Genomic DNA, 18,862 nt, shown 5'->3' on the forward strand with positions numbered 1-18,862 from the left:
AGTAAATGTCTGTATCTGATACACTGACTACAGTAAATGTACGTATCTGATACACTGACTACAGTAAATGTCTGTATCTGATACACTGACTACAGTAAATGTACGTATCTGATACACTGACTACAGTAAATGTACGTATCTGATACACTGACTACAGTAAATGTCTGTATCTGATACACTGACTACAGTAAATGTCTGTATCTGATACACTGACTACAGTAAATGTACGTATCTGATACACTGACTCTACAGTAAATGTACGTACCTGATACACTGACTCTACAGTAAATGTACGTATCTGATACACTGACTACAGTAAATGTACGTATCTGATACACTGACTCTACAGTAAATGTATGTATCTGATACACTGACTACAGTAAATGTCTGTATCTGATACACTGACTACAGTAAATGTACGTATCTGATACACTGACTACAGTAAATGTACGTATCTGATACACTGACTACAGTAAATGTCTGTATCTGATACACTGACTACAGTAAATGTACGTATCTGATACACTGACTACAGTAAATGTACGTATCTGATACACTGACTCTACAGTAAATGTCTGTATCTGATACACTGACTACAGTAAATGTACGTATCTGATACACTGACTCTACAGTAAATGTACGTATCTGATACACTGACTACAGTAAATGTACGTATCTGATACACTGACTACAGTAAATGTACGTATCTGATACACTGACTCTACAGTAAATGTCTGTATCTGATACACTGACTACAGTAAATGTACGTATCTGATACACTGACTACAGTAAATGTACGTATCTGATACACTGACTACAGTAAATGTCTGTATCTGATACACTGACTACAGTAAATGTACGTATCTGATACACTGACTACAGTAAATGTCTGTATCTGATACACTGACTACAGTAAATGTACGTATCTGATACACTGACTACAGTAAATGTACGTATCTGATACACTGACTACAGTAAATGTCTGTATCTGATACACTGACTACAGTAAATGTCTGTATCTGATACACTGACTACAGTAAATGTACGTATCTGATACACTGACTCTACAGTAAATGTACGTATCTGATACACTGACTCTACAGTAAATGTACGTATCTGATACACTGACTACAGTAAATGTACGTATCTGATACACTGACTCTACAGTAAATGTATGTATCTGATACACTGACTACAGTAAATGTCTGTATCTGATACACTGACTACAGTAAATGTCTGTATCTGATACACTGACTACAGTAAATGTACGTATCTGATACACTGACTACAGTAAATGTACGTATCTGATACACTGACTACAGTAAATGTCTGTATCTGATACACTGACTACAGTAAATGTACGTATCTGATACACTGACTACAGTAAATGTACGTATCTGATACACTGACTACAGTAAATGTCTGTATCTGATACACTGACTACAGTAAATGTACGTATCTGATACACTGACTACAGTAAATGTCTGTATCTGATACACTGACTACAGTAAATGTACGTATCTGATACACTGACTACAGTAAATGTACGTATCTGATACACTGACTACAGTAAATGTCTGTATCTGATACACTGACTACAGTAAATGTCTGTATCTGATACACTGACTACAGTAAATGTACGTATCTGATACACTGACTCTACAGTAAATGTACGTATCTGATACACTGACTCTACAGTAAATGTACGTATCTGATACACTGACTACAGTAAATGTACGTATCTGATACACTGACTCTACAGTAAATGTATGTATCTGATACACTGACTACAGTAAATGTCTGTATCTGATACACTGACTACAGTAAATGTCTGTATCTGATACACTGACTACAGTAAATGTACGTATCTGATACACTGACTACAGTAAATGTACGTATCTGATACACTGACTACAGTAAATGTCTGTATCTGATACACTGACTACAGTAAATGTACGTATCTGATACACTGACTACAGTAAATGTACGTATCTGATACACTGACTCTACAGTAAATGTCTGTATCTGATACACTGACTACAGTAAATGTACGTATCTGATACACTGACTCTACAGTAAATGTACGTATCTGATACACTGACTACAGTAAATGTACGTATCTGATACACTGACTACAGTAAATGTACGTATCTGATACACTGACTACAGTAAATGTCTGTATCTGATACACTGACTACAGTAAATGTACGTATCTGATACACTGACTCTACAGTAAATGTCTGTATCTGATACACTGACTACAGTAAATGTACGTATCTGATACACTGACTCTACAGTAAATGTACGTATCTGATACACTGACTCTACAGTAAATGTACGTATCTGATACACTGACTACAGTAAATGTCTGTATCTGATACACTGACTACAGTAAATGTCTGTATCTGATACACTGACTACAGTAAATGTCTGTATCTGATACACTGACTACAGTAAATGTACGTATCTGATACACTGACTACAGTAAATGTACGTATCTGATACACTGACTACAGTAAATGTACGTATCTGATACACTGACTACAGTAAATGTACGTATCTGATACACTGACTACAGTAAATGTACGTATCTGATACACTGACTACAGTAAATGTCTGTATCTGATACACTGACTACAGTAAATGTACGTATCTGATACACTGACTACAGTAAATGTCTGTATCTGATACACTGACTACAGTAAATGTACGTATCTGATACACTGACTACAGTAAATGTACGTATCTGATACACTGACTACAGTAAATGTCTGTATCTGATACACTGACTACAGTAAATGTCTGTATCTGATACACTGACTACAGTAAATGTACGTATCTGATACACTGACTCTACAGTAAATGTACGTATCTGATACACTGACTCTACAGTAAATGTACGTATCTGATACACTGACTACAGTAAATGTACGTATCTGATACACTGACTCTACAGTAAATGTATGTATCTGATACACTGACTACAGTAAATGTCTGTATCTGATACACTGACTACAGTAAATGTCTGTATCTGATACACTGACTACAGTAAATGTACGTATCTGATACACTGACTACAGTAAATGTACGTATCTGATACACTGACTACAGTAAATGTCTGTATCTGATACACTGACTACAGTAAATGTACGTATCTGATACACTGACTACAGTAAATGTACGTATCTGATACACTGACTCTACAGTAAATGTCTGTATCTGATACACTGACTACAGTAAATGTACGTATCTGATACACTGACTCTACAGTAAATGTACGTATCTGATACACTGACTACAGTAAATGTACGTATCTGATACACTGACTACAGTAAATGTATGTATCTGATACACTGACTACAGTAAATGTCTGTATCTGATACACTGACTACAGTAAATGTACGTATCTGATACACTGACTCTACAGTAAATGTCTGTATCTGATACACTGACTACAGTAAATGTACGTATCTGATACACTGACTCTACAGTAAATGTACGTATCTGATACACTGACTACAGTAAATGTCTGTATCTGATACACTGACTACAGTAAATGTACGTATCTGATACACTGACTACAGTAAATGTACGTATCTGATACACTGACTACAGTAAATGTCTGTATCTGATACACTGACTACACTAAATGAACGTATCTGATACACTGACTACAGTAAATGTCTGTATCTGATACACTGACTACAGTAAATGTACGTATCTGATACACTGACTACAGTAAATGTACGTATCTGATACACTGACTACAGTAAATGTCTGTATCTGATACACTGACTACAGTAAATGTACGTATCTGATACACTGACTCACAGTAAATGTCTGTATCTGATACACTGACTACAGTAAATGTCTGTATCTGATACACTGACTACAGTAAATGTACGTATCTGATACACTGACTACAGTAAATGTACGTATCTGATACACTGACTACAGTAAATGTACGTATCTGATACACTGACTCTACAGTAAATGTACGTATCTGATACACTGACTACAGTAAATGTATGTATCTGATACACTGACTACAGTAAATGTACGTATCTGATACACTGACTACAGTAAATGTCTGTATCTGATACACTGACTACAGTAAATGTACGTATCTGATATACTGACTACAGTAAATGTACGTATCTGATACACTGACTACAGTAAATGTACGTATCTGATACACTGACTACAGTAAATGTCTGTATCTGATACACTGACTACAGTAAATGTCTGTATCTGATAGACTGACTACAGTAAATGTCTGTATCTGATAGACTGACTACAGTAAATGTCTGTATCTGATACACTGACTACAGTAAATGTATGTATCTGATAGACTGACTACAGTAAATGTCTGTATCTGATACACTGACTACAGTAAATGTCTGTATCTGATACACTGACTACAGTAAATGTCTGTATCTGATACACTGACTACAGTAAATGTACGTATCTGATACACTGACTACAGTAAATGTCTGTATCTGATACACTGACTACAGTAAATGTCTGTATCTGATACACTGACTCTACAGTAAATGTCTGTATCTGATACACTGACTCTACAGTAAATGTACGTATCTGATACACTGACTACAGTAAATGTCTGTATCTGATACACTGACTACAGTAAATGTCTGTATCTGATACACTGACTACAGTAAATGTACGTATCTGACACACTGACTCTACAGTAAATGTACGTATCTGATACACTGACTACAGTAAATGTCTGTATCTGATACACTGACTACAGTAAATGTACGTATCTGATACACTGACTACAGTAAATATACGTATCTGATACACTGACTACAGTAAATGTACGTATCTGATACACTGACTACAGTAAATGTACGTATCTGATACACTGACTACAGTAAATGTACGTATCTGATACACTGACTACAGTAAATGTATGTATCTGATACACTGACTACAGTAAATGTCTGTATCTGATACACTGACTACAGTAAATGTACGTATCTGATATACTGACTACAGTAAATGTACGTATCTGATACACTGACTACAGTAAATGTACGTATCTGATACACTGACTACAGTAAATGTACGTATCTGATACACTGACTACAGTAAATGTACGTATCTGATACACTGACTACAGTAAATGTCTGTATCTGATACACTGACTACAGTAAATGTCTGTATCTGATACACTGACTCTACAGTAAATGTCTGTATCTGATACACTGACTACAGTAAATGTACGTATCTGATACACTGACAACAGTAAATGTCTGTATCTGATACACTGACTACAGTAAATGTCTGTATCTGATACACTGACTACAGTAAATGTCTGTATCTGATACACTGACTACAGTAAATGTCTGTATCTGATACACTGACTACAGTAAATGTCTGTATCTGATACACTGACTACAGTAAATGTCTGTATCTGATACACTGACTCTACAGTAAATGTCTGTATCTGATACACTGACTACAGTAAATGTACGTATCTGATACACTGACTCTACAGTAAATGTCTGTATCTGATACACTGACTACAGTAAATGTACGTATCTGATACACTGACTCTACAGTAAATGTATGTATCTGATACACTGACTCTACAGTAAATGTCTGTATCTGATATACTGACTACAGTAAATGTACGTATCTGATACACTGACTCTACAGTAAATGTCTGTATCTGATACACTGACTACAGTAAATGTACGTATCTGATACACTGACTCTACAGTAAATGTCTGTATCTGATACACTGACTCTACAGTAAATGTACGTATCTGATACACTGACTCTACAGTAAATGTACGTATCTGATACACTGACTCTACAGTAAATGTACGTATCTCTAACATGTGATTTTGGCATACCTTGCATATCTCAAATTTCTTGATTTTTATTTCACTTCTAGACCACGTACTGTCGAATGTTCAAGTCCAGTGATGACAGAACGATTCCGGAATCTAATCTCCAGTACGCCGAGATTTACACAGGACTATTCAACTCTGGTCAGGACGCATATCTTGGCCTGACACAGTCAGTACAATACATCCGAGAATTTCACACCATTTTTTTTAAATGCTTTTGGTGAAATCTGCTGTTTTGAATATTAGAACAAATATTATACTTTCTTTTTATGCATGCATTTTTGATGTTAAACGGACTAAATTTCAATAATGTTTTTTCGCGATTTTATTCGCTGGATCGAGCATTCCGACATAGCCGTAGATACAGCCAGCTCTTTAAAACTTATTTACATACAATCTCTATGTGACATGAAATTCAAGAACACGGTTACTAATCTGGGAAATCGACACGTTTTGTTTATTTGACATTTGGCCTAGAAATATATGGCGTGTCGTTGAGTAGAGGACGATTTTTATATCAGCGGAGCGTGTTTTATTTTATTATATATATATATATTGTCCCTTATTTCGAGTTAAAATTTGATCACGATATAGATAACATGCCAGAATCGTTGGGCTGACGATTGACTGACTTAATTATTAATGAACGATATATATAAATATTGAAAATATGTTTCTATATTGTTTCGTAGTTGTGTGATATTTATTCTAAATTTCCAGATACATGTATTTTTTAATTTTGCTATTTGTATTCGCAATTTTATATTCAAAATATCTTATTGTTAATTACTAAAGATATTTCGAGTTTTATTCAAATCCGAATAAAATGTATTTGTTGAAGAATCAGAATGTTCCGTCATCTCCACAATGCTACAGTATTTTACATACTACTTATTGTCAATATATCCTACGTGGTTAAATGTGATACCAACTGTTCAATCTGTATGTATTGAATGGAAAATCCCGTTTCCAAAGTAACAGCCAATTTTGGTTGCGAATAAGGTTATACAACATCACATGTTACTGTGTCGGGGATCAATCTATAGCAGGCGCTAGGAAATTTCACCTTACTGAGACACAATGTCAAATGTGAGCCAGTATTTATATACTGTAGGTCCTCTGAACAATCCCTACAGCGCCAATAAAGAAGTTGATATCGCAACGGTATCATACTACACTTATATACCGAATTTCATCAAAATCGAACAATATCTATATCGGCGCTCGGCGCACCGCCTCTTATACACAAAAATACGTTTTTCGAGAAACAGACAGCCTTTTCAGTCGCGAGACGCCATTGTATTTCACACATATAAACATTAAACCTTATAAAAATTTTACAGATATGATATCACAACGGATGCCGGAGATTCAACCATAACTTGTAAGTATACATATTATAACAACACACCCATAACTTGTAGTTATACATAATTATAACAACACACCCATAACTTGTAAGTATACATAATTATAACAACACACCCATAACTTGTAAGTATACATAATTATAACAACACACCCATAACTTGTAAGTATACATAATTATAACAACACACCCATAACTTGTAAGTATACATAATTATAACAACACACCCATAACTTGTAAGTATACATAATTATAACAACACTCCCATAACTTGTAGATATACATAATTATAACAACACTCCCGTAACGTGTAGATATACATAATTATAACAACACTCCCATAACATGTAAGTATACATAATTATAACAACACACCCATAACTTGTAAGTATACATATTATAACAACACACCCATAACTTGTAAGTATACATAATTATAACAACACACCCATAACTTGTAGATATACATAATTATAACAACACTCCCATAACTTGTAGATATACATAATTATAACAACACTCCCATAACTTGTAAGTATACATAATTATAACAACACACCCATAACTTGTAGATATACATAATTATAACAACACTCCCGTAACTTGTAAGTATACATAATTATAACAACACACCCATAACTTGTAAGTATACATAATTATAACAACACACCCATAACTTGTAGATATACATAATTATAACAACACACCCATAACTTGTAGATATACATAATTATAACAACACTCCCGTAACTTGTAGATATACATAATTATAACAACACTCCCATAACTTGTAGATATACATAATTATAACAACACTCCCATAACTTGTAGATATACATAATTATAACAACACTCCCGTAACTTGTAGATATACATAATTATAACAACACTCCCGTAACTTGTAAGTATACATAATTATAACAACACTCCCGTAACTTGTAGATATACATAATTTAAAAAAACACTCCCATAATTATGAAATATTTAATTGATGAATTTATGAGGTTAATATCTCTCCCTTTCGGTATTTAAACAACTGCTGCTGGTATTTTCATTTCCCTGTTGCCCCATCTTGATTTTTGCATGTAAACAATGTATACTTATTGATTGTTTGCCCCTTGTATCAACAGTTCTTAATACTGCAGTTTAATATGCTTAATTCTGCATGTACTCTATCTGTACTAAACATAAATAAAAGAGTTGCTATGCTGTGTGACTGTGTACAGTGATATTGATCGATATTTATTTATAGATACTGCTAACGCGGACTCCATCTGTAAGACGTCTGCGCCGTTCGGTATTGTTGAGTACGGATCCACTGCCTTCCCTGCGTACAATTTAGCAAGGACACTTGGTACAATGTGAGTATTGGTAAAGGACATGTACTCACTAGATGATAAATAGGCTAACATATGTTGTCCCAAAGTGAAAATTTTATTTATTCAATTTGACAAAGAAGAAATTCCAACTATTTGCATAATTATGTAAAATGGACTTATTTAAACTTTGACCTTGTAAATGTCTATGTCATCAATTGTGTAAAATGTTTTGTTGATAGGAGATAGCTTCATATGTTGTCATAACTTGCGCCAAATCCTTTGTGCCTATTTTGGACAATAAATATGTTTAAAGTCAAAGTCACGGTAGGCCAGCCGCGTGCTACCTCGAGTAATTACGGTATACTCCCGGGTTGGGGTTAAACATATATATATATAGGGAACGTGTGTATGAAAACATGTTGATATGAATTACTATAATACAAAATAATGACGGTTCATTTTGAGGACAGTGTATGACGCATTTTATTTAATCATACAGGTTAGGAATCTCTGACGACTCATCCTGCGGAGAGGACGGATCTGGAAAAGTTATGGATGAGCAGTCGAACCCAGAGAGGATACAGTTCGGAGTCGGATCCGGTAACTCATGGAATTGGACAAGCTGTTCGGCGAATCAGTTCGACACCAGACTTAAGTAAGTTATTACGTGATACATATAATTAGGAGTAATCATGGTGGTAAAAACCGAGTTCAAAAACCACATCTTCAGGTTTTAATTCATACATGTAGAACTGGCTATCATTGTATCATTGTACGCATATGCCTTTATATAAATGGATATGATGAAGAACTATCAGATTGGTCCGGTATCACTATAAGATTGGTCCGGTATCGCTATAAGATTGGTCCGGTATCACTATAAGATTGGTCCGGTATCACTATAAGATTGGTCCGGTATCACTATGAGATTGGTCTGGTATCACTATAAGATTGGTCCGGTATCACCATAATATTGGTCTGGTATCACTACAAGATTGGTCTGTTATAACTATAAGATTGGTCCGGTATCACTATAAGATTGGTCTGGTATCACTATAAGATTGGTCCGGTATCACTATAAGATTGGTCCGGTATCACCATAAGATTGGTCTGGTATCACTATAAGATTGGTCTGTTATAACTATAAGATTGGTCCGGTATCACTATAAGATTGGTCCGGTATCACTATAAGATTGGTCCGGTATCACTATAAGATTGGTCCGGTATCACTATAAGATTGGTCCGGTATCACTATAAGATTGGTCCGGTATCACTTTAAGATTGGTCTGGTATCACCATAAGATTGGTCTGGTATCACTATAAGATTGGTCTGGTATCACTTTAAGATTGGTCCGGTATCACTATAAGATTGGTCTGGTATCACTATAAGATTGGTCCGGTATCACTATAAGATTGGTCTGGTATCACTATAAGATTGGTCCGGTATCACTATAAGATTGGTCTGGTATCACCATAAGATTGGTCCGGTATCACTATAAGATTGGTCCGGTATCACCATAAGATTGGTCCGGTATCACTTTAAGATTGGTCCGGTATCACCATAAGATTGGTCTGGTATCACTATAAGATTGGTCCGGTATCACTATAAGATTGGTCTGGTATCACTATAAGATTGGTCCGGTATCACTATAAGATTGGTCTGGTATCACCATAAGATTGGTCCGGTATCACCATAAGATTGGTCCGGTATCACTATAAGATTGGTCTGGTATCACTATAAGATTGGTCCGGTATCACCATAAGATTGGTCCGGTATCACTATAAGATTGGTCCGGTATCACTATAAGATTGGTCTGGTATCACCATCGTTCTTCTTTCTGATGGTGTTCTCCTTAAATGTTAAAGGTCACACTTAAGTTATGCCAATTGTATGTCCTTAACTGTCTATTTTTAGGGCTTTTCACTTTGTGGTGGAAAGACCTATTGTTTTTGTTCTGTTTCTTCTTATTATCATTCTTCCTAATCTTCTGCATTTCATTTTGTAGAAACTGTAACGCCAAACTGGTTAAAGTTATTCTGATTTCTTTTTCCGCCTTTATTTAAGGATTGATTGTCAATTTTGTTGCTTGCATGGACTGATGAAGGGAAGTGAACCTCGTGCAAATGAAGTGAACTGCGAAGCAGTTCATGTACCATTTGCACGAGGTTCACTTCCCTTCATCAGTCCATGCAAGCAACAAAATTAACAATCAATCCTTATATTTACGTTAACCAAATTTAAAACTTCGCCACCAGATTGCAAAATTCGGTCGCAACAGTGTGACGTAAGTGCGTCACTTTGTAACATTGTTATACTTATCGTACATGTGTGCACAGTAGTGGAACAGCAGACAGTCAACTATTCTCGTCGCCAAGGCAACACAAAATATAGTGCCATACACGTTTTGATTATTACGATGTTGATACACATAGATACGATATTTTCAAGGTAAAATATTCATTTGTAACAAATATTTATGATATTGTATAATAAAAACTTAGCAATACCCATATAAATACGAATTTAAAGTGCATTGTTGACAGTATAGTATGTGTGTGATTTGGTCACTCGAGACACAGGGACTCGGTTAAAAAAATGATGTGATGCAGTCTAATAACCGGGATATTCATAGCTCGAGAAAAAGTGTAACAATGTGGATTTTAGTCGCAGGTTAGCTGGTGATGTACATGGTGTTCTTGAAATATTGGATTTCATTGTCGCACTGGCGTTTTGGGATGTAATTTCTGATAATAGTAAGTAAAGAAACATTGATTTGAAAATTGGCGGTATTCGACGGCCGGAAACTTGTGTCCTCCATATGTTTAGATTGAGTCAAATTACGACAATAATGTGTCCCTGTTCTCGATATAGCATACTTCTGTTACCAGTCTGTTTTGTGTTGTTAAATAGTGTTAAAATTGAGGTTTATTTTCTGTGACCATTAAAATAGTATCAAGGCATGTCATTCGAGATACAGCTAACGTTAGACCTACTGCGCTACGTAGGTCATGAGCTCGGTGCTATCGGGGGTGTCAGTGTTCTGTCAGATCCTGTTTTCTAAACTGTCTGCATTATACTGGCATTTTTATTAGCACATAAAGCGGCTATTCCACTTGTGTTTATATACGTGTATAACAATGTTACACAATTCACAAAATGAAAGTGCATTCAAGTCTGAGGCGGTACAGAACTCGATCGCCATTGTAAATTCAGTGAATGTATTCACACGCCGGCAAGAAAGTGATTCGTCTCTCAGAACAGAAGCACGCGACCCCAAATCTTCAACGGGAAATGAAGTGAAATCAGTTTACTATGTTCATTGAGGCGGAGCGAAGTGAAAATGTAAATATTATAGAATGATTTGAAGGGGTGCAGGAAATAAAAATTAAGTAGGTCGAAAAATCCAAAATGGCCGCCATGACGTCAAAGCTTATTTTGCTTAAATGGCCACAACTCAAAAACGTATGAGGTTAAAAATATTCAAAGGTATATTCATGTAGGATTCATCTGGGGCCAACTTTTACATAATTACGGCTTTGAGGTTAGAGGTCAAACAAAAAATTAATCCAGAGATGTTTCTAATCAAGAGTTATTATTTTTCGGATTGGTCCGAAATCCAACATGGATGCCGCAGCCGCCATTTTAAAAAAAACACATTTTAAACTTCTTCTCAAGTTCCATCAGTTTGATTGAGCTGAACTTTGGCTGAAATGATTCTCATATAATCCTGACCAAGTTATGTTATTATTTTGATCGGTCCGGAATCCAAGATGGCCAACATAGCCGAGGTCAAATATTGCTATTTTTTTAGATTTTTTAAATTTTTATTTATTTTCAAAAATTATTTTAAATATGAATGCAGTATGTTTTTCTGATCATTTTGGTACCTTTTTTTCAATAGCACTTCCGGTTACCGAAAAAGCAAATTTTGAAAATTTCCTTTGATCTTTTCAGTTTCCCGCCAAAAATGTTTAAGTCGAATTACGTCAATCAGGATGACTTAAATTTTAACCATTGTGACACACAAGTTTCTCAAGCTGCCCTTAAACACTTAATACAAGTTTCCTCATCATTGAAAAAACAAAATGGCTGTTATTACCTCATTTCCGGTTTTTATTTTAATTGCTATAACTCATTAACGGTTTAATGTATGTTATGCAGAATAACATATAGAAAAGTTTTATTGGGAAACATTTTTTCTGTAAAACTTCAACTTCCGGTTTAATGGAGGGTAAAATGTGCAAAAGTGCAAACTTATGAAATTTCATAAATGAAACTTCTTCTAAAATTCTACAAGGCCTAGAGACCTAATATTTGGTATGTATAGCATGTTGGGATGATGTCCTATCAGGCTTGTTACTATAGTTGACCTTGACTTTCATTCAAGGCTGTTATGACCTCACTTCCGGTTTTTACCTTAATTGCTATAACTCATTAAATATTAGACAGATTTTATTCATTTTTGGATATGTTGTGTAGAATAATTAGTAAAAAATAACTGTATCGAACATATTTCTGAAAAACAATAACTTCTGGTTTTATGGAGGGTCAAAAGTGCAAACTTCTGAAATTTCATAAAATATACTTCTACTAAAATTCTACAAGGCCTAGACACCTAATATTTGGTATGTAGCATCCTTGGATGGAGGCTTACATACGTTGCTACTGTGGTTGACATTGACCTTCATCTAAGGTCACAGAGATCAAATATGTTTAAACCTTTAAATGACATGTTCTCACTATCAAAGAGGCCTAGACACCTGTTAACTGGACTGTAACATGCTGGGATATAGGGCTACAAAGTTTGTTGGGATAAATGACCTTGACCTTAATCCAAGTTCACAGGGGTCAAATATTCCAAAACTTTAAAATAATACCTTCACAAAAACCAAGAGGCCTAGATGCTCTATTATGAGTCTGTAGCATGATAAGAAGAAGGGCTGCGAAGTATGTTGCAATTTATTACTTTCTTTCAATGTTAAGCAAGTCGTGAAAAGCCCGTCAAATTGTTCATGACAATTTCTAGTTTATTATTATTATTATTCTCTTGTGAAAAGAAAGCAAGAAATATACTCGACTCAACCGAGACGTACATAAACTGGTTCTACCTGACCTGTCTATCAGCCGATTAGCTCGAACTTGACAACAAGCAAGCTTAGTTTTAAGTTAAACTGTAGGAATAGTGACCGCGATGTCTCGCGAGTCCTAGAGAGCATCATGTCAAAGCCAACTTTGATGTTTCGAGTTACGATTCACATAAAAGATCTCTAGACCCCAAGTCAACTGGACACAGTGATGACACCTGACTAGACGATTTGATGCCGAAGATTACGAGTTCCAGGCCTGATCAAGGCACGAATCATAAACTATTTTAAAGTCTTACATTGTCGTTGAGTTTCCATGCAATGTATCTAATTATCAAACACATTGCATCATATATACAATGTGTAGCTGATCCAAAGGTTCTAATTAAATCACACAGCTCTTCCATCCTCTTTGTGGGCTCTTCAATTAATTCATTGAAGCCAAAAGTAAGGAATTCCAGACGATTAAGTCAGGATGATGAAAAAAGCTAACAGGAAGGGGCGTTAACTCCATAATTGAATTAGTTTCGTAACTTACAGATATTGGATACTTTTAAAAGGGCAGAATATCCCTGGGAAAATCTTGGGCCGATACAATTATCATTGTAAATACTTTAATGTTACATACAGAAGAAACATGAACTCTACCAACAGAGTTTACTTCTCAACATTCTCACAGAATTCTCAAAGAATTGTACAAAAAGACACAGTTAAACAATAGATAACTTCAGATATATGATATACATTGTATATGAATCAACGAATTGAGAGGCGAACTTTAAGGAATATTCTACAATAACTTAAGTATATAAAACTTCTACAGGTCTCAGGGGGCTTGTCTACAGAACATCGCCCAACCCGATTACTATGACGACGACCGACTTGTAGGGAGCGCTGGGAAAGCATTCTTTACAGAACAGCAATGCCAATTACGTTACGGATCGGGTTCCACTGTTTGTGTGGTGAGTACCTCATGTATGCTTCTCGTAAAACTGCAAATAATATTGCTTAAGTTGATGTTGAAATAACAGTGCATGTATAAATTTAGATCTAGTGACCAAAGATTAATCAACCAATATTAAAATAATTGTGTGGTCCAATATACATAATTATCTTTTTGGTATTATCGAAATGATGGTTAATTATAAAAAAAAAAATAGAAACTTATACACCAAATTCTATCGAAAAAGAAGTTAATGTGTAATGTAGTTGCTAAGCAATGTGTTTTGTATGTCACAAAGTCTTACCAAGAGAGTGCCTAATGTTTACTGCGTCTTGACTTTATTTTCATTGGCTCCTGTCGACAATTTGTAATTAGTATACCATATTTTCATTGACTCCTGTCGACAATTAGTAATTAGTATACCATATTTTCATTGGCTCCTGTCGACAATTAGTAATTAGTATACCATATTTTCATTGGCTCCTGTCGACAATTAGTAATTAGTATAACATATTTTCATTGGCTCCTGTCGACAATTAGTAATTAGTATAACATATTTTCATTGACTCCTGTAGACAATTAGTAATTAGTATACCATATTTTCATTGGCTCCTGTCGTCTCTAGGCTATATTTGGTCCCTTTCGACACTCTACATCACTGTACTATATTTTCTGTGGCTCCTATCGTCAAGCTACATCTAAAGACCCTATTTTCATTGGCTCCTGTCGTCACTTTTCATCGTTTAGACTATATTTTTATTGGCCCGTCTCGATTAACTACATATCTAGACTATATTTACATTGGTTCCTCTCGACACTCTACATCTCTAGACTATATTTTCATTGGCTCCTATCGTCACGCTACTTCTCTAGACTTTATTTTCATTGGCCCCTCTCGACACTCTACATCTCTAGACTATATTTTCATTGGCTCCTGTCGTCACTCTACATCTCTAGACTATATTTTCATTGGCTCCTGTCGTCACTCTACATCTCTAGACTATATTTCCATTGGCTCCTGTCGTCACTCTACATCTCTAGACTATATTTTCATTGGCTCCTGTCGTCACTCTACATCTCTAGACTATATTTTCATTGGCTCCTTTCGTCACTCTACATCTCTAGACTATATTTCCATTGGCTGCTGTCGTCACTCTACATCTCTAGACTATATTTTCATTGGCTCCTGGTCACTCTTCAACATTATATTCTATTTTCTTTGGTCCTTGTCGACACTTTGAAAGGTTATATTGTAGTACACAGATGTCTGCTGCGTTGCCAGTTGGTTGAGTTCTTGAATTGTGATTGCTTTATTGTATGATTTGTAAGAGGCGAGATATCTTTTAAATTTATTTGAATAACTATTTGCTCCATAAAATCTACGTTTACACTGCCTCACTTTTAGCATTCTGATTTAGCGTTAGTTCCTGTGAAGACGACTCTGTTCCTGAGATAAAACAAAATCTATAAAATGAATATTTGCGCCTACTACTTGCCGTTCCCCTGTAAAGCGAATGGCAATTACTCTTTTACAGTATAATCTGAATAGGTGGGATAGATGTAGATGTTTCAGTATGATTACACTATAAAAGCGTCCGTCAGTGTCCCCATCACCAACCTTACTGTGTTAAAATAACGTTTGCTCTATTTACAGAGGCCTTCTGATGATGATGTGTTCTGTACAGATGGTGTCACATGTTTAAATAGCACCTCGGGAACCTGCATGAATCTATTTGTGTTCGAGGGGACGCCCTGTAAAGAAATACCAACCACATACAATTATGTGAGTAATTCATACAAAGATAATCCAATAAAATTTCTATTTTTGGTTACAATATTGGCGTGATCATTTAACTTATGTTTAGATCAATATTTAAAATGAAATTGTATATGGTTGCTTTGAGCTAGCATATCGGTAAACTGTCAAAACAGAGTTTAATCTTACGCAACCTATCTTTAAAAAATTGTCCAATCAATAATGCGTATTTTAAATGCATTTCTTTATTTGTATGCTATACTACTCAGGTGTGCGAGAAAGGATTCTGTGTTGTGGAATCTACCACTCCCACAACAACAACTACCACAACAACCACAACTACCACTCCAACAACCACAACCACCACTCCAACAACCACAACAACCACTCCAACAACAACCACAACCACCCCGACAACCACAACTACCACTCCGATAACTACAACTACCACTCCGACAACCACAACTACCACTCCAACAACCACAACAACCACTCCAACAACAACCACCACCACACCCACAACAACTACCACTCCAACAACCACAACTACCACTCCGACAACCACAACTACCACTCCTACCACTCCGACAACCACAACTACCACTCCTACCACTCCGACAACCACAACAACCACAATAACCACTCCAACAACCACAACCACCACTCCAACAACCACAACAACCACTCCAACAACCACAACAAGCACTCCAACAACAACCACCACTCCGACAACCACAACTACCACTCCGACAACCACAACTACCACTCCGACAACCACTACTACCACTCCGACAACCACATCTACCACTCCAACAACCACAACTACCACTCCGACAACCACAACTACCACACCAACAACTACAAGTACCACTCCAACAACAACAACTACCACTCCGACTACTACAACTACCACCCCGACAACCACAACCACCACTCCAACAACTACAACTACCACTCCAACAACCACAACCAATACTCCGACAACATCAAATACAGCCACAAGCACATCTCCAACTACTTCCTGGAAAGCCCCAGTAACCAAATCAACACCTACATCGATGCCTTCTACAATTTCCAGTTTATTCTCCTCCTCTTTTCCCTCGTCATTATTCACAACAAACTACCCTGTAAGTGGTACTACAAAAGGCAAAAGGCCTAAAAAGCCTAAAGGCATTCTGTACGGCTCTAGCTTTTACAATACAATTACCAAAGCCTCTCAGGGATCAAAAACTTACACGCGCATCTATTATTAAACCTACATGCCGCATTGCACTGGGGTGATACACTTATACACGCATCTACTATTTTACTTGCATGTGATCTTTGCATAGGGGCCTAACACTACACAAGCATCTATCATTAAATCAACATACAAAATGAACCTGCCTGTGACCTTGTAGTACTTTTTTAGTATGTCAATCATTTCGTCACGTTGCATTACATTACATAATATACAAGTCCTTCATTCTCTTATTCACTTCGTTTAACCCTGACCCTCATAACTGAATAGAAAAGCATTCTACCTTTTCTACCTCAACCTGTGCCGTGCACCAAGTATCATTTTAATAATGCCTCCACCACGTCTTACTCTACTTCCAACCCTACCACCTACCACTAGACCATCAGTCCAGTATTCTTTGTATCTACAAATAGTCCACGCCCTACCACAAGTCTTTAATTCTCACCACTAATTCGTCAATCCCTACCCCTAGTCCTTAATCTTCACCACTGATCCGTTAATCCCTACCATTATTTATATCCCTTCAACTAGTTTATCAATCTTGTAGATCAAGCATCTTCTAATAGCCCTAAGCCCTCTCGTTAATCCTTCATCTCCTTACGACATATTCATAAATCCCTATCACTATTCCTTTAAATACTACAAGTAACCCCTATGACTGGTCTTCCAACCTTTACATTGAGTCATTTCTTCTCTACCAGTAGTTCTTTAGCCCAATGACAAGTATTTAACCCCTACGCCTAACCACCCAATATCTGCCAGTAGTCATTCGTCCCCAACCGCTACTTCTTCAAACAATCCCGCTAGCCTCTCAATATCTACCAGTAGTCCTACGTCAACTGCTTCTTCAACCCGTCAAGCTAGTCCAACAAGCCGTACATATAGTCATTCAATCCCTGCTAGTGGTCATTCGTCCCCTGCCACTTCAACACCTGTTTCTAGTCTATCAACCTAAGCCACTTTTTTCACACCATTACGCTAGCTTCTTCTTTTTTTCAATCCATAACACTAGCTTCAAGTCCTTCTCTAGCGCATTTCATTCAATATTGCCATCCTCAAACGTCCAAGGTTTCCGAGAGGTAAAAATCCCGAGAAAATGTCGTAACAAGTTACATACCATGGGGTTTTGCGTATGTGTCTAGAATGTAAGGATGGTGATGACTTACGAAGAACAAACGACATTTCTCAGAAGATGATTGTAATAAAGGTACAACATTTGCAATCTATTGAAAGTACATTTTGTTTTCTGTTCGTGTTGATATTGATTGAAT

General features: G+C 36.2%; 1 protein-coding gene across 3 annotated transcripts in view; it reads left to right on the plus strand.

Annotated features, from left to right (window-relative positions):
- The window catches only part of LOC117317646 (nucleoporin NSP1-like), a 48,281-nt gene that overhangs the window by 15,911 nt on the left and 13,508 nt on the right, over positions 1-18,862 (plus strand). For 2 of the 3 annotated variants that reach the window (XM_033872505.1, XM_033872506.1), the window contains exons 8-14: positions 5,924-6,048; positions 7,223-7,263; positions 8,501-8,609; positions 9,067-9,222; positions 14,476-14,614; positions 16,250-16,378; positions 16,621-18,817. In XM_033872505.1, the coding sequence (XP_033728396.1) occupies positions 5,924-6,048; positions 7,223-7,263; positions 8,501-8,609; positions 9,067-9,222; positions 14,476-14,614; positions 16,250-16,378; positions 16,621-17,604 (1,683 nt within the window). In that variant the 3' untranslated portion in view covers positions 17,605-18,817. Of the gene's footprint in view, positions 1-5,923; positions 6,049-7,222; positions 7,264-8,500; positions 8,610-9,066; positions 9,223-14,475; positions 14,615-16,249; positions 16,379-16,620; positions 18,818-18,862 lie in introns of those variants that run through there. The other variant, XM_033872508.1, reaches the window with a different exon arrangement.

Source organism: Pecten maximus, chromosome 19 (assembly GCF_902652985.1).
Source record: "Pecten maximus chromosome 19, xPecMax1.1, whole genome shotgun sequence".
In the NCBI taxonomy this organism is placed as follows: domain Eukaryota; kingdom Metazoa; phylum Mollusca; class Bivalvia; order Pectinida; family Pectinidae; genus Pecten; species Pecten maximus.